This window comes from Natator depressus, chromosome 7 (assembly GCF_965152275.1).
Source record: "Natator depressus isolate rNatDep1 chromosome 7, rNatDep2.hap1, whole genome shotgun sequence".
Taxonomy (NCBI): domain Eukaryota; kingdom Metazoa; phylum Chordata; order Testudines; family Cheloniidae; genus Natator; species Natator depressus.
The window spans coordinates 101,998,275-102,014,805 of record NC_134240.1 but is presented as its reverse complement, the minus strand read 5'-3'; the positions used below and the strand labels follow the sequence as shown (position 1 = coordinate 102,014,805).

Genomic DNA, 16,531 nt, shown 5'->3' with positions numbered 1-16,531 from the left:
AAGAGAAACAATCCCTTGCCCACATCCCCAAATAGGAGGAATTTGAGCCCCGTTAGCCTTCACTACTGCCTTGACTAGGCAAACAAGGCTGCAGAGGATTGATCCCTCCTCAGGATGGGCAGATCCCCCTCCTCTGTGGAGTGGGAGGGAACACAACGTGGAATTCTCTCTCCATCCCACTGAAAGGAAACTTAAAACATAAAATAACAAATGCAGTTATTAATTGCTGGTTAACTTGCCAGGAACCTCCTGAGGGGAAGTGTAATTAGAGGGAATAACTCGACTTATTTAATATGACAAAGTGAAATGGTCTATTCCCTTCCTTTTTTTAAAAAACAAAACCTAATGCAAAGCCAGTAATATTTCATAAATCAACAGGCTTTTGGAAATCTTAAAATACAAAAGGGATTTTTCTTTTCCAACCTGTCAGCAGAAGGGTGGGCCCTGCCAATATAAACCATTGATGCATACTTGTCTGAGAAATTGAGATACTAAAGGAAAACTTGGCTAGGGCAGCATTATCCGAAGCTATGATATATTATTCTGCTGCATTGCAAGTGGAGAGTTAAGTAAATCAATAAATCTGATACCCATGAATGCAATTAAACATTTGGTTTTAATGAAGCTCAAAGTTATGCTCACTTCTAAATAAAAACAATAAAAAATCCTACTACCATTGGAAGAAGAATGTATATGTAATTTGCCTTAGTACATAAGAAATGTACTGAAATAGAAGACTGTTTCATTTGTATATATTATGTATTCATTTTGGGTGAAATTGACCTCTATACAGAGGCTCAATGCAAGGCCTATGTGTCAGTGAAGTTCCACTTAAGTCTAAAAGAAAAGGAGTACTTGTGGCACCTTAGAGACTAACCAATTTATTTCTAAGGTGCCTTTTCTTTTTGCGAATACAGACTAACACGGCTGTTACTCTGAAACCTGTCATTACTTAAGTCTAAGGAAGTTAAGTTTTGAGAATATCTCATGCTGCCCCTCTGCTCAGCAGTGAAGTTAACTAATTATGAATATTGTAGCTTCAATAGTTCATGCTCATTGCCTATTCCCCATGCCCACACATCATCCTGGTTCTGGAAACTTTACTGCCATTAGTTAATGTCTCTCTGTATTTCCTCTGTATAACTGTTCTCAAAGGTTCATAACTGCAGACAAGCTCAGCTGGAAAGAGTCTTCTAAAATTGTTTCAGCTCCTTTTCAGTTATACTTGTAGGGGAAAATGTTCTGCCAGCCTCCATTTTATGAGCACTGGGAACCCTCAAGAGTGCAAGCCAATCAGGTAAGTGTGCAGACAATTACACAGCGGAAATGTGCAATTGCCCATGTGGGTGCACAAACGTGGCGTTTGCTCAAGTTTTGGATGAGCATGAAACGAAGGCCGTCTGAAAGGAAAAGGAAACATAGCCTTTATTGTGTTGAAGTGTACCAATTTTCCAAATGTAGAGGCCAATCTACATTATATTGTCTTCAATGAGAATTTTGCCTGAGTAAGTAGTCCAAGATTTGACCTACATTGCCTTAAGAGCATTATTTCCTTCCCCTTTGTAACATAATGGCCTACTGGATATAGCGCAGGATTGGGACTCAAGAGACCATGGTTCTATTCCAGGTTCTATCACCAGCCTGATGGATGACCCTTGATAATTCACTTCATCTCACTGAAGTAATGAAACTTCCCTTCTTTGTACAGAGCTATAAGTTCTACTGATGAACAGCACAATATAGGAGCTTATTATTACATACATCAGAACTTAAAGGTCTGACTCAAAACAACAACAGAGAGAAATTCAAAGCGACCACTAAAACAATGGTTGTGTTGTTTTCAGGTACTGCAGCACAATAAGGGAGTTCTCATTTAGATATACCCCACAGTCACATGAACCTGCTTTATGCTAGCAAAATGGCCTTCATCAATCTGAAAATCTATTCCATAGCACAGTATATAAAAATTACCCATGTACAGAGACCATTGTAACACGTAGTTAGGCAGGTTAATCCTTTCACATTGCAAGTCAGATTTATCCAGTGTCACTGCTTATTGGTCTGAAATCCTGGTGCCCAGAATTCAAGGATGGAGTTACACAGAGTGACAATAGAATGTAATGTCCTGTACTTGGGAGTCAAGGTAGAGTAACTGTATTATCAGATAAAGTGTTATGAGTGAGCTTTACCATTAGAATGGCAAGACAGACCAGGGAAGATAGCAAAGGAACTAGAGGAACAATGCCATTTTAGTGTGTTATTTTGTCGAACTATATAATAAATAATATAGGAAAACAGTAAAGAGACACTGAAGTCAAACTTGGCCCCAGATTTGGAGTCGATAAAGAGGGGATTTTAAATACCGTAGGACCTACAGAAAAGATTTTACTTTCTATTTGTTGTTTTTGTGCAGTGACTAAAAATTTCATGTTTCAGAGTAGCAGCCGTGTTAGTCTGTATCCTCAAAAAGAAAAGGAGGACTTGTGGCACCTTAGAGACTAACCAATTTATTTGAGCATAAGCTTTCGTGAGCTTACAGTGTATTTTCCACTGCATGCATCCGATGAAGTGAGCTGTAGCTCACGAAAGCTTATGCTCAAATAAATTTGTTCGTCTCTCAGGTGCCACAAGGACTCCTTTTCTTCTTTAAAAATGTCATGTATGTATGACTCTGTTGTGCTTATTATTTAGCAAATATGCTGCACCTGGGCACATGGGTAAGGTTTTCAAAGTACATAAGCAACCCAGGAGCAAAAGTTCCACTGACTTTCAATGAGACACACGCTCCTACATCACGGAGGCACTTTTTAAAATCCCACCTAGGGTCTGCTGATCAGTGAGATCTCAACATGGCTTCCTCTACTGTATGCACGTGTACCTGCATATGAGCTTTTCCAGCACTTGCTCCTGTGCATTCAGGTAAAGGGGTTTGTGCATGCAAATCCTCTTCAGACAAATAGGTTTTATGTGTGTATATTCTATACCCTGCATGCAAAAGGGTTTGCAGATGTGCAAATATATCCCCAGAAGACTCACGTATTTGCTACTAAACAGGAGGGCCCCTTTTCCTGGGAAAGAAAGAAGAGTATTTTGGATGGCAAAATGACCTTCAAACCGCCTTCCTCCTGCATGAGCAACATGTGCTTTTCAAATCCAGCTTAATTTTCAGATTTCACACTATTCCTTATGCAATACTGGATAGGCAATCAAATACCATATATAAGCTAATAATTTGTCTTAAATGCTTAGCCACATGGCTGCATTGTATATGTAAGCTTCACAGCTTTCTAAAATGTGTAACCTTCTCTTTTGGGTCAGTTTCATGCCTTTTAATGCATTCTCTTGGTCTATGGGAAAGGCACGTGTCTTTCTGCAGTATCGATGGAAAGGTGTCCAAGATGGACTGCTAGTTTCAGATGGCAAGATGACCGCATCCTGAAATTTAAATGAAATAATTATAATAGTTTGTGCGTCCTTTCATCAAGGGATCACATGGTATTTAAACTTTAAGGCTCATGCAACACTCATGGGAGGGAGATAAGAATTATTATCTACATTTTACAGATGGAAAAACTGAGGCACAGAAGTGACTTGTCCGAATTCATGCAACTGTGTGGCAGAGCCAGAAACAGAATCTTGGAGCATTAAGCAAGGCTGCCCTCTTTAACCCATGACTGCATCCCAGTACTTTCTTGTGAAACTCCGTGTGGAGCTAGGATTCCTGGAACTATATCAGACCAAAACAGAGCCCTGGAGGGAAAAGCAACATAAACAAGGAAAGTGCAGCATGTTAGCTTTCTAATGTAATACATTAGACATTAATTTCTACAATACTCGGGCACAATGGAATGTGTTAAGGACCAAGTGGTTGCTTTAGCTCTGAATTTCCTGTACTGTTTTAAACCATTTTTTGTGCATACTAGTAAAAGATTCATATTAATAATATGCATTTTAACGTTTCTGACTAAAGAGATTATTAAAAATGTTTTTGTGAGAGAGGTATTATGTGAATGGTGGGCCCAAATCTGTGAGGTACTCAGTGCCCTTACGACTTCACAGCAGGCCCTTAGTATTTTGCATCATCTGGCCTTTTATTCCTAACTTATCTTAATGAGGGGAAGTGGATGGTTCAGGGAACTGATATTGCAATATGTAGTCTTTCAACTGTATGTTTCTGCTCAAGCTCAGATACTGACAAAGTTATTATCTGTTACCAGGCTGTGAAATGAGTTTTGGGGTCTAAGTCAACAGGTGTTCCTATCACAAAACCGCTATCACTCATGGGCACTCATATGGCCAGTCCCAAGAGAGAATGCAGCGGTTAAATGGATATTGAGATATATCCTCACCCTAGATGTTCTCCCTGCATGCTAAGGTTGAACCACATTAGCAGGGAAATGGGAAAGCCTGCCCTGGCAAAGAAGATGCTACACCAATAAGGGGCCCGTTAACCACCAACCTGCCCTGTGTGTAGTTACTTGCACCAGTGCAATTTGAGTGAAAAATGTTTCTATTCTGACTGGATAAGGCTTTACATCCACTTTGTACTGGCATAAATGACTGTGTAAGGAGCTGGGAAACAATGACTGGACTCAAAGAGAGGATTAGGTTTGTCAGTCAGTTGTGAGCACAAAATTCACCAAAAGTGAAAGAGAGAATGAATCAGAGAAAAGAGAGAAACCACATTTAACATACAGCCAAACTGTTCTTGTTAGCTTTTTTCTTTGTAAATAGCTCTGGAGTGCAGGACTAATACAATCTTTTATTTTCCCCACAAAGGGCAATTTTTCCCTAGCTGCAGTAGACTCCTAGCACTGCTCTCACTGTAATCATGCAATTCTTTAAAATATTTAAGGGGCACTAAATTATTTTTTACCTGCCATGACAATGGCTTATATTTGACTAATGGTCTTTAAAATACCACAAACGTAATAGGTTAACTAGAATAAAATTTAGTGGCAATGCCAGATAGATGGAAAAGCACCCATAAAAAAATGTTTTCTTGCTGGAAGACAACTGTGGAATCCTACTAACTATGGCCAAGGTTGCCCTTTTAATAAGGAAAAGAATTTTGGTAACAAATTGCTTGTTCACTCTATGTTTTCTTCCTCCTCTGCTCCTATGATCTCCAAGGCTATAATATAAAAGCCTTGACAATACCACCACCATACAGAATGCAAAACAGAGGAGGGAAAGGCTCAAATAGTCATGCTGTTCGTAGATAAATTAAACAAATCCAGAAAAGTCTGAGACAGCTGGAAATTTGACAGGAAAACTGGTTTTCCAGGGAGAACACTAGAGCCAGTTTACAGTTAATTACTGTGATTTGGAACTGCTCTGTGAGTAAATACCATTCTGTGATTGACCAACTAGGAAGGGTAATTGGTTCCTGAATTGTGTCTATGGTGTATTTAAAAACTACCATCAGTCAGTACCTTTCTGAAAGTTGACTGAGAAATTATTAAATTGGTTAATTTAATTTTTTTCTTGACGTGTGTCTCTCTCACTCTTTTTTTTTTTTTGGTGTGTGTTAACATTAGCATCTAAACTACTTGCTACATGTTATATCTTTCACCACAACAATTTATCGAGCTTCATAGCCACATTAGGAAGCAAATTCTCAGAACTACTGGGCTCTTAGAAGCTGTAGGAGTTCGCAGCGGTACAGCAGTTCTTGTCATTGCTAGTGTATACCATTGCTCACTACCCCGGGGGGACATGTTTGAGGACTCCACAGCTAAACAAGGACTGGAAGGCAACCAGGTTCTGTCACAGTCTGATAGATGCCAACCAGTGTACTGTCAGAATAAAATATAGCATCACCTGGGCACAACTACCATGGGAAAATGGCAATGATATAGACTCCCCAAAATTCTACTATCCTGTTGATGTCCCCCTTGATGCAGCTGCAGGGAATATGTATTCTCCATTAAAAGAGAATTAAGGGCAGGAACATGCATTTATGGAAAACAGTTTTTGTCACACAAACCTGATTTTGTTATTTGAGGACATTACAAGTTTGGTTGACAGAAGTAACTGTGTAGATGTAGTATCATACGTTTGTAAGGTTTTTGACTTAGTACTGCATGACATTCTGATTAAAAACATAGCATTGTACAATATCGATAAAGCACACATTAAATGGATTAAGAACTGACTAATTGACAGATCTCAAAACATAGCTGTCAATGGAGAACCCACTCCCTACACTGGATTACCAGAGAATTTTGAATCAAGTTCAAGGTCTAGGTCCTTATCTTCAAAGCGCTCCAAAGTCTGGGCCCAGGATATCTAACAAAATCATCTAAAGCTCTGGGACAAAGACGCCGTCCCCCCAGGAACAAAGAACCATCACAAACCTCACCACTTTCTGCTCCAAGCGCAAGTCTGCCCTAGAGTCACAGATTTGGGAATCCCAGCAACTATGGACAAACTGAAATTCTTGTCAGTTTCCCCTCACAAGTATGTCAATTCAATCAGCAGCTTCTGGTTCAGGGAGCATATTTTGTTTAGGAAACACCATGTGGCTGTGTTTCTGAAATGAAGTTTTTTCAGGTTTTCTAGGAACCAAATTTCAAAAAGTCAACAAGAAAAGGAGTACTTGTGGCACCTTAGAGACTAACCAATTTATTTGAGCATGAGCTTTCGTGAGCATGCATCCGATGAAGTGAGCTGTAGCTCACGAAAGCTCATGCTCAAATAAATTGGTTAGTCTCCAAGGTGCCACAAGTACTCCTTTTCTTTTTGCGAATACAGACCAACACGGCTGTTACTCTGAAACCTGTCAAAAAGTCAACGTTTCTCATAAACCAGCAATCCTGAATTTCAGCCAGCTCTATGGATGAGACTGATACGGGAATACTGTGTATAGATCTGGTGTCTGTATTTTTAGAAGGATGTTTGAAAAATTGGAGAAAGGACTGGAAAAATTATTCATGGGCTAGAGAAAATGCCTTATAGTGAGAGACTTAAAGAACTCAACCTGTTTACCTTATCAAAAAGAAGAGTGAGAGGTGACTGGATTAGTGCATAAGTGCTTCATGGGGAGAAAATACTGGGTTTAAAAGGGATCTTTAATCTAGTGGAGAAAGGTACAATAAGAAATAAAAGTTATTTATTTTTTACAGTAACTACAGTTCTTCAACATGTGTGGTCCCTATCAGTATTCCACTTTGGGCGTGCCTTGCCTCTATGCACCTGAGACCAGAAGTTTTTTGCTAACAGTGTCCGTTGGTCTGTTCCTGCACCCTTCTCCTCCTCATGTGCCGAACCAAGGGTATAAAGGGCAGTGTGGACCACCTGCCTCTTCAGTTCCTTCTCTACCATGAACCATGCATCAAGGATCAGAAGCAAAGGGGAAGGAGAGCAGATAGTGGAATACAGATAGGGACCACATATCTCAAAGAACTCCAGTTACCATACACTATAAGCAACCCTTCTTTCTCCTTCAAGTGATAGTCCCTATGTGTTTTCCACTGTGGGTGACTGACAAGCAGTATTAATTGAGAAAGAAGATGCAAGAATCTCTGTGGTACCAATGACTGGAGTACTGCTCTGCTGAAAGGTGCGTCAGCTGGAGAAGCTTGCACCAGAGTGTAATGTCTATTACAGGTATGGACAGAACCCCACGTTGCTGCCTTATAGTTTTCAGTGAGAGGAACATCCCAAAGTGAGGCTACTGATGGGGTCTTGGCCCTAGTAGAGTGGACTCTCAGACCTTGGGGAGGAGGGGTGTTTGTTAACTCATAACATGCAGTCTGAAACTCATTTGGAAAATCTCCACTTTCCATGTCCCTCTCATTGTATGCTCATCTAGATGGGTGCCCCATCCTAACAAGGAGATGTCTGTGATCAATGTCTTCTCGGGGGGGGGGGGGGGAATGAAGAAAACTCCCACACACACTTGCTCCCTGTTCTCCCAAGAGATTTGTGGGAGAGAGAGACTAGTTTTTCCATATTGTGTCTGCTTGGCACGTATACCGTCTGGAGCCAAGCTTGTAGGCAATGAAGCAAAGTCTTGCAAAGGGAGTAACATAGGTGCAGGGGGTCATATGACCTAGAAGGATGACAAATGAACAGACTGAACAGGCTCATCTGGAGCTGAATACCATGGTTGATTGGAATCTGATCTGAGGAAGGTATGCTTTGACACTGACAGAGTCCAGTGTTGCCCCAATTAACTCTATAGTCTGTATGGGAACAAAAACGGAATTTTCTATGTTTACACCAAGTCCCAGTAAGCATAGAAGGTTAAGCAGAGATGAGATCACTGTCAGAATCTCCTGATGAGAGCTCCCTAGCAATACCCAGTCTTCGAGGTAAGGGAAAAGTGATGATCTGTGGCAGTGCAAGTAGGCTACCACAACTGATAACACCTCTGTGAATACTCTTGGCACTGTTGTGAGGCCAAAGGGGAACACTCTGTAATGACAATAGTTCAAACCTACAGTGAACTCAGGAATCTTCTGTGCGTGGGGTATATGTCTATGTGAATAGAGGCATCCTTCATGTCAAGAGCTGTGAACCAGCTGCAGTTGTTCAGAGGGGGAATTACTGATGCCACGGTTACTGTCCTGTACCTCAATTTGCAGATAAAGGCATCAAGCTGCCTGCGATATTGATGGGTCTCCATTCTTCCTTCTTTTTGGGAATGAGGAAATATTCTGAGTAAGACCCCCTCTCCCCAATGTTGGTGATGTCCCAGTTCTGTGGGTCCCTGTTGTAGAAGGGAGTCTACTTTCTGAATGAGCATCCTCTCATGGGAGTGGTCCCTGAAGATAGATGCAGTTGGGGGTTTTGGAGTGGAAGAGAGGAACGCTATAGTGTAGAGGATATCAGTGATGTCAAGGATCCATTTTTCTGTTATCATTTGCTAGGCTTGGGAGAAATGAACTAGATGGTCACCAAATTGGGTATCTGAATGTTGGGTAGTTAGATTGGCAACTGGTTTGATTCAGATCTCTCGAAAGTGTTTCTTAGTGCGAGGCTGGGGTTTGAAGGAGGAAGAGGGGAGAACATTGTACTTGTTCCCCTGCATCCTCTGCCATTTTTGTAGTGGTTCATAGCCCCTTTGATGGAAAAAGGATTGAGGTGTTGGTTATGAGACTGTGGTCTATAGAATTTCCTCCTTGGTGGAGTGTAGATTCCCATGGAGTGGAGGGTTGTCTTTGAGTCCTTCAATGAGCATAATGAATCATCCACATTCTCACTGAACAGGCTGTTCCCTTAGAAGGGCAAGTCCTTCACTGTAGATTGGACTTCCCTGGGGAATCCAGAGGATTGAGGCCACAACAGTCTATGCATGAAAAAAAGCCATAACCATTGACTAGGATGCTGTGTCAAGTGAAGCTTGAAGGGATTATCTGGCAATCATTGTACCTATCTCAATAAGTGCTTGGAATGGCACTTAATCCTGTTGCATGAGTTTGTCAGTGAATTCCATGAACTTGGAATAATGAATGAAACCATATTTAGACATTAATGCATGACAGTTTGATGTGGAATTGCAGGCTGGTTGTAGTAAAAACCTTCATTCCAAATAGGTCCAAATATTTAGTTTCCAAGATCCATCCCTTCTGTAAGGATGACATTGCCTATTTATTTCAGTGGCAGCCTGGATTTCTAAGGAATTCAGGATAAGGGGTATGAATTAAAACTCTGCTCTCTTGTCTGGTATGAAGTACACCTCTACCCCAATATAACATGACCCGATATAACACAAATTCGGATATAACGCGGTAAAGCAGCACATCAGCATGTCTGGCTCCGACACGCTGCTCTGAGCGGCGTGTTAAGGGTGCCGGGCCGGGGCTGAGGGGTTGGATAAGGGGCAGAGGGTCTCAGGGGCCAGTCAGGGGACAGGAAGCAGGGGGGGTTGGATGGTTCAGAGGTTCTGGGGGCGGGACGGTCAGAGGACAGGGGTGTTGGATAGGGTGTGGGAATCCCGGGGGGGCTGTCAGGGGGCGGGGGTGTGGATGGGGTCGGGGCAGTCAGGGGACAGGGAGTGGGGGTTTTTGGATGGGTCGGGGGTTCTGAGGGGTCAGTCAGGGGGCGGGAAGTGACTATTAATAACGGAAATGCTTGAGGCCAAAGCAAGTTCGATATAATGCGGTTTCACCTATAGCACGGTAAGATTTTTTGGCTCCCAAGGACCGTGTTATATTGGGGTAGAAGTGTATTTCTTTTCTGTACTTTTTGGCATAGGAGTGCATGTAGCTGAGGTATGCCAGACAATGCTGGCAGTCTGCAAAATGGGAAGCACCACCTTCCTGGGCCCACACTCTGTAGGATACCCAGGAGTTAATGAAATATCTTTTGCACTTCCTCTGGGGAATCTGGAGTACGTCTGCCACCCTCTTTAGCAAGCCTTGGAATTGCTTGCAATCATCAGGTGGAGAAGGCAAGGCTGGTGCCACTCTCTAATCAGGGGATGAAGATGAGAACAGACCCATCAGAGCAGGCGTTTCCATTGATGTTGGTTCTTCACTCCTCATCCATTTCCTGTGGGGGTTCCATCACCTCCCTGTGAGAAGAAGAATGACATGATTCTCAAAAACATCTTACTAACTCGGAATAGTTCTTGTATGGGTCCCATGACCCCCAATAAGGCAGGTAAGTGGGAACAAAAGGTGGCTGGATTGGTCTTGATGACATTGTGTGCCACTGGTACCAAGTTTAGCACACTGTCTTATGAGGTTGCATGGGGGGAGCCCCAGGAGACTCTGGATCCACTATCCAGCTAGATCTCCTCTTTCAGCAGTAATGCTGTCTCGCTAATATTTGATTCACCTAAGGAGGAAAAAGTAGGCTCTGATTCCATGGGTTTTGTTGTCAGTACAGACTTTGTGATGCCCTAGTGGCAGAAGGTACCAGAGAGCAGCTCGCGTGCTCTCTTGTGCCATCCCTGGACCATTGGCGTCAGGATCTCTCTTGAGATGATTGGATCTGAAAGGATGGCAGACTTGGGATCTGGGAAGGATGATTATGTCCTCAGGTGTAATGTATTTCTCCCCTGACAAGGGCTGGGGGGAGTGAGGATGCCTATTCTTGCTTACAGGCACAGTCACTCTGGCCAGAATTCTAGGTGCTGACGAGTCCTTATCAGAGTGCAGTGGTACCGCCTGTGCAGGGGTGCTTGATGCTTTTCCTTTGTTGGTACCAGAGATGGTCCTGCTCCTGTGGGTGGTGGCAGCCTCAAAACACTCTTATTCTTAGGACCTTGGAGACTGGCACTATGCCTCTCTTGACCTCCTTAGCCTCCTGTACTGGGGTGCAGACTTAGATGGTGTCGGTGAACAAATCTTCTTTTTAGAGGTGTATCTGGAGGAAGATTTCCCTCATCTATTATGACTAACTAACTAAGCTAAGCTAAGAACTAAGATGCCATCTACAACTATCTAAAGACTATAGACAATTATTTACAGGTAATTACTGAATAAAGCAAATGCTGCTGTAGCAAACACTGTGGACACTGAAGGATTCCATCTTGGACCATGGGTGGTAGAAAGGAACTGTAGAATCAGTCAGTCTGCATCACCCCTTATACCCTTGGTTTGGAGCATGAAGAGGAGAAAGACAAAGGCACAGACCAACAGAACCGCTAGCAAAAATCTTCCAGTCGCTGGTGCATGGAGCGTATGTGCACCCACAGTAGAATACAAATAGAGGCCATCACCTGAAGAAGAAACAATGGCTGGAAGCCGAATACAGACAAATTCAAAGTAGAAATAAGGCTTTTTTCTTTTTTAAAGGAAGGTATTTAACCATTGGAATAAATCACCAAGGGAAGTGGTGGATTATCCATCTCCTAATGTCTTCAAATCATGTCGGTATGCCTTTCCTGTTAATATGCTTTTACCAAAACCAAGTTATTGGGCTCAATACAGGGATAACTGGGTGAAATGTAATGGTCGAAGACGGGGTGACCAACCTGAGCCTGAGAAGGAGCCAGAATTTACCAATGTACATTGCCAAAGAGCCACAGTAATACGTCAGCAGCCCTGCATCAGTTCCCCCACTGCTCTCAGCGCCTCCCACCCACCAGCAGCCCCGCCAATGAGCGCCTCCCCTTCCCTCCCCATCAGCTGTTTCATGGCGTGCAGGAGGCTCTGGGGGGAGGGGGAGGAGCGAGGGCACAGCAGGCTCAGGGGAGGCAGCGGGAAGGGGTGGAGTGGGGGTAGGGTCTGTGGCAGGACCAGAGGTTGAGCAGTGAGCACCTCCCCGGCACATTGGAAAGTTGCACCTGTAGCTCCAGCCCCGGAGTTGGTGCCTATACAAGGAGCTGTATATGAACTTCTGAAGAGCCGGATGTGGCTCCGGAGCCACAGGTTGGCCACCCCTGGTCTACGATATACAGGAGGTTGGACTATATGATCTAATGGTTCCTCCTCATCTTAAATTCTATGAATTCTCATTCCTAGTCCCACCGTTCAGCTTTAATATTTGGGTTGCACAAATCATGCACAAACCATGACCTTCTGTACATCACAGGCCACTAAATTTCAATCACATTCCCATATATTGAGCTCAGAGACTCTAGTTAGAGACAACAGCATGTCAGTCATCAAGGACTAAACTGTCTGCCACAGCCAGAGAACAGGAGAGACTCAGGTGCCAAGAGACCAAACTCCAAGGTCCCTCCAAATGTGATCTGGAGGAAAATTCTTTACCCCAAATCTAGAGAGCAGTATGACCCTGAGCAAGACACACCAATCAAGCATCTAGAAAGAGGATTTTTGGTACCACCTCAGAACACTGGTCCACCCTGTCTGGTGTCGCAACTCCAGGTTTGGCCTAGCTTTGGTATTTCAGAGGAAGATAGAAAAAACATCAATCCAGAATACATCTAGCCAATTATTTATTGGGGGGAAAAATCCTTCTTGACTCCTGCAGGCAACCAACTGAAGCCTTGAAGCATGGGATTTGATTGTAGTGATTATATGTGTTTTTAGATGTCCAAGATGTCTTTGGAAAGCTCACTTACCTAAGTCCAGAGCAGGTACTGAGACTGACTGCAGAATCAGGATACCCTTGCACAGTACCATGGTAATAGCAGTGACCCTAATTGCAAAAAGGAAGGAAGGAGCAAACATTTAGGTAATCATAAATTCTATTCAGTGCCTCGTTTTTATAAGGTTCTCCCTTCCTTTCTATCTAAAAACCTTGTCTGATTTCAGGCGACAGCATCCAGTATCCCACTGATAGCAATCATTTTGCCTCCATGAAATATTGTAATGAGCATTCTCAAGGTTTAATGTTGGACCAAAGGAGTCCACACAAGTACCTGTGACATCCCTAATTGCTAAAAGACAATCAACAGTGTATTTAAAATGTGACAAGTTTTTTCTCCTTGATTATGTTATCTGAAAGCTATGATATGGGGCATTTTATAAAATTAAGCAGCTGAACAAATCACATTGACATCAACATCTTGCTTAGACATAAGTTTTCTTTAGTAATAGGATGTAAATTCATAGGAGGTAATTAAGCATACTGTGAGATGTACTAAAACTAGTCTCAAATCTATGGCTTGAGAAACTCACAGGGCAAATGAAAAGTGGGTTGGAAAGGAAGCATTCTATTAAATGAACTAGCCGGGTAGCAGCACACTATTACGAACAAACAAAAATAAGAGGGTCTTATTCCATTTTGAAAGGCAACAATCCTTTTTCATTTTGTGGCTGGGTTATTGTATTTCTTTAATAATCCATATGCTTGCAAAAGGCAACCACAACACAGCTACTGACTCTCGCTGCAATCAAAATTAATTTTATTGTTGACTAAAGGTTATACTACATCCCCAATTATGTGACTGGCTGGAAAGTAATGATTGTGTCACGTTCAGCATTTCTTTTTTTCACAGTTCCTTTAAATGCTATCTGGAAGCTGAAAATACTATTCTAAAAGGTTGCTATCTTATTAGTGCAAAAGAAAGTTATCACTCATGTTTCAACTGACAGTCATCTCACTATGCCTTTTTATTACTTGGTTCATTCACATCTAGCTGCATTAATTAACCTTTTCAGTGTCAGGGAATGGTTTTCAATTACACAGCCGCTCACAGCACACTTCTAAAGCCCACCTTGATTTCTTAAAGAAAGCAATAATCTAGAGAAAGACCAGGGTAAAATGGAATAGCTCAGATATGAATCCTAAGCAAATTAGTTTCCCTCATAAGAAAATATTTATTTGGAGCATTTTTTTTAACATGAGAATGTAACAAAATTCAGAACAGTGGGTTATAATCAGAATTGAATTTATACGCAAAAACAACGAGGAGTCCTTGTGGCACCTTAGAGACTAACAAATTTATTTGGGCATAAGTTTTCGTGGGCTAGAACCCACTTCATCAGATGCATGGAGTGGAAAATACAGGAGCAGGTATAAATACATGAAAAGATGGGAGTTGCCTTACCAAGTGTGAGGTCAGTCTAAAGAGACAATTCAATTAACCGTAAGATACCAAGGGAGGAAAAATAACTTTTGTAGTGGTAATGAGAGTGGACCATTGCAAACAATTGACAAGAAGGTGTGAGTAACAGTAGGGGAAAATTAATATGGGGGAAATTAGGTTTAGGTTTTGTAATGACCCAACCACTCCCAGTCTTTATTCAGGCCTAATGTGATGGTGCCCAGGGAGATTGAAGTGTTCTCCGACTGGTTTTTTAATGTTATAATTCCTGATGTCAGATTTGTGTCCATTTATTCTATTGCGTAGAGACTGTCCAGTTTGGCCAATGTACATGGCAGAGGGGCATTGCTGGCACATGATGGTATATATCACATTGGTAGATGTGCAGGTGAATGAGCCCCTGATGGTGTGGCTGATGTGGTTAGGTTCTATGATGGTGTCCCTTGAATAGATATGTGGACAGAGTTGGCATCGGGCTTTGTTGCAGAGTTTGGTTCCTGAGTTGGTGTTTTTGTTGTGTGGTGTGTAGTTGCTGGTGAGTATTTGCTTTAGGTTGGGGGGTTGTCTGTAAGTGAGGACTGTAAGTCTCCCAAGGTCTGTGAGAGTGAGGGATCATCCTTCAGGATAGGTTGTAGATCCGTGATGATGCGCTGGAGAGGTTTTAGTTGGGGGCTGTAGATGACGGCTAGTGATGTTCTGTTATTTTCTTTGTTGGACCTGTCTTGTAGTAGGTGACTTCTGGGTACCCTTCTGGCTCTGTCAATCTGTTTCTTCACTTCACCAGGTGGGTACTGTACTTTTAAGAATGCTTGATAGAGATCCTGTAGGGGTTTGTCTCTGTCTGAGGGATCGGAGCAAATGCGGTTGTATCTTAGAGCTTGGCTGTAGACAATGGATCGTGTGGTGTGTCCGGGATGGAAGCTGGAGGCATGTAGGTAAGTACAGTGGTCAGTAGGTTTTCCAGTATAGGGTGGTGTTTATGTGACCATTGCTTATTAGCACAGTAGTGTCCAGGAAATGGACCGCTTGTGTGGATTGGTCTAGGCTGAGGTTGATGGTGGGATGGAAATTCTTGAAATCATGGTGGAATTCCTCAAGGGCTTCTTTTCCATGGGTTATAAACCAATTACTTTCTTGAGTAGAAAAGAAAATTATATTCTTCTGCTGAAAGTGCTGAAGGATATAGGGCCTTATCCTCTTCTCACACTGGCTCTACACCAGCGTATCTCCATTGATTACCACTACAAAAAAGTTATTTTTCCTCCCTTGGTATCCTACTGTTAATTGAATTGTCTCGTTAGACTGGCCTCATACTTGGTAAGGCAACTCCCATCTTTTCATGTATTTATACCTGCTCCTGTATTTTCCACTCTGTGCATCTGATGAAGTGGGTTCTAGCCCACGAAAGCTTATGCCCGAATAAATTTGTTAGTCTCTAAGGTGCCATAAGGACTCCTCATTGTTTTTGCTGATACAGACTAACATGGCTACCACTCTGAAACCTGAATTTATATGGTTTGCCATAGTTAAAGCAATGAGAAAAATGGTGTGTCAGTGACTTATTATTAGTGTGTCTTCATTGTCTGCCTCAGTAAAGTGCTAGTAACACTCCGATGAGAAAGAAAATCACGAAGAGGAGCAATTCCACACACTGAATTCTCTCTAGAGGTTTGCTTTACTCACAACTAAGGGCATGTGGCTGTTAGGCACGGCCACAATATTTCTGCTTGACATTGAGACAGCCTGGTTACATAAACATCCACTAAAAGTCATAAGGGTTAGTAGTCTGGAGTCTCAGGCAGGAGCACAATTTATAACTGGTGCTGCTCATGGAAGCCAGATATCTGTATGCTCTAGCTGTATGCAGCAAACTCCTGGACTACACTACAGACCTATATCGGTAGAACTATGTCACACTCAGGGGTGTGGATTTTTCACACCCAAGTGATGTAGTTATACCGACCTAACCCATTGTGTAGACAGCCCTATGTCAGCAGGAGAGCTTCTCCCATTAACGTAACTACTTGGGGAGATGGATTAAGTGCGCTGATGGGAGAGCTCTCTCCCATTGGCTTAGAGCATCCTCATTAAAGTGCTACAGCTGAGCTGATGCAGCCTTTT

General features: G+C 42.4%; 1 protein-coding gene across 3 annotated transcripts in view; it reads right to left on the bottom strand.

The window, feature by feature from the left end:
* The window catches only part of ADAM12 (ADAM metallopeptidase domain 12), a 345,625-nt gene that overhangs the window by 103,005 nt on the left and 226,089 nt on the right, over positions 1–16,531 (bottom strand). For all 3 annotated transcript variants that reach the window (XM_074959167.1, XM_074959165.1, XM_074959168.1), the window contains one exon: positions 12,983–13,059. In XM_074959167.1, the coding sequence (XP_074815268.1) occupies positions 12,983–13,059 (77 nt within the window). The remainder of the gene's footprint in view (positions 1–12,982; positions 13,060–16,531) is intronic.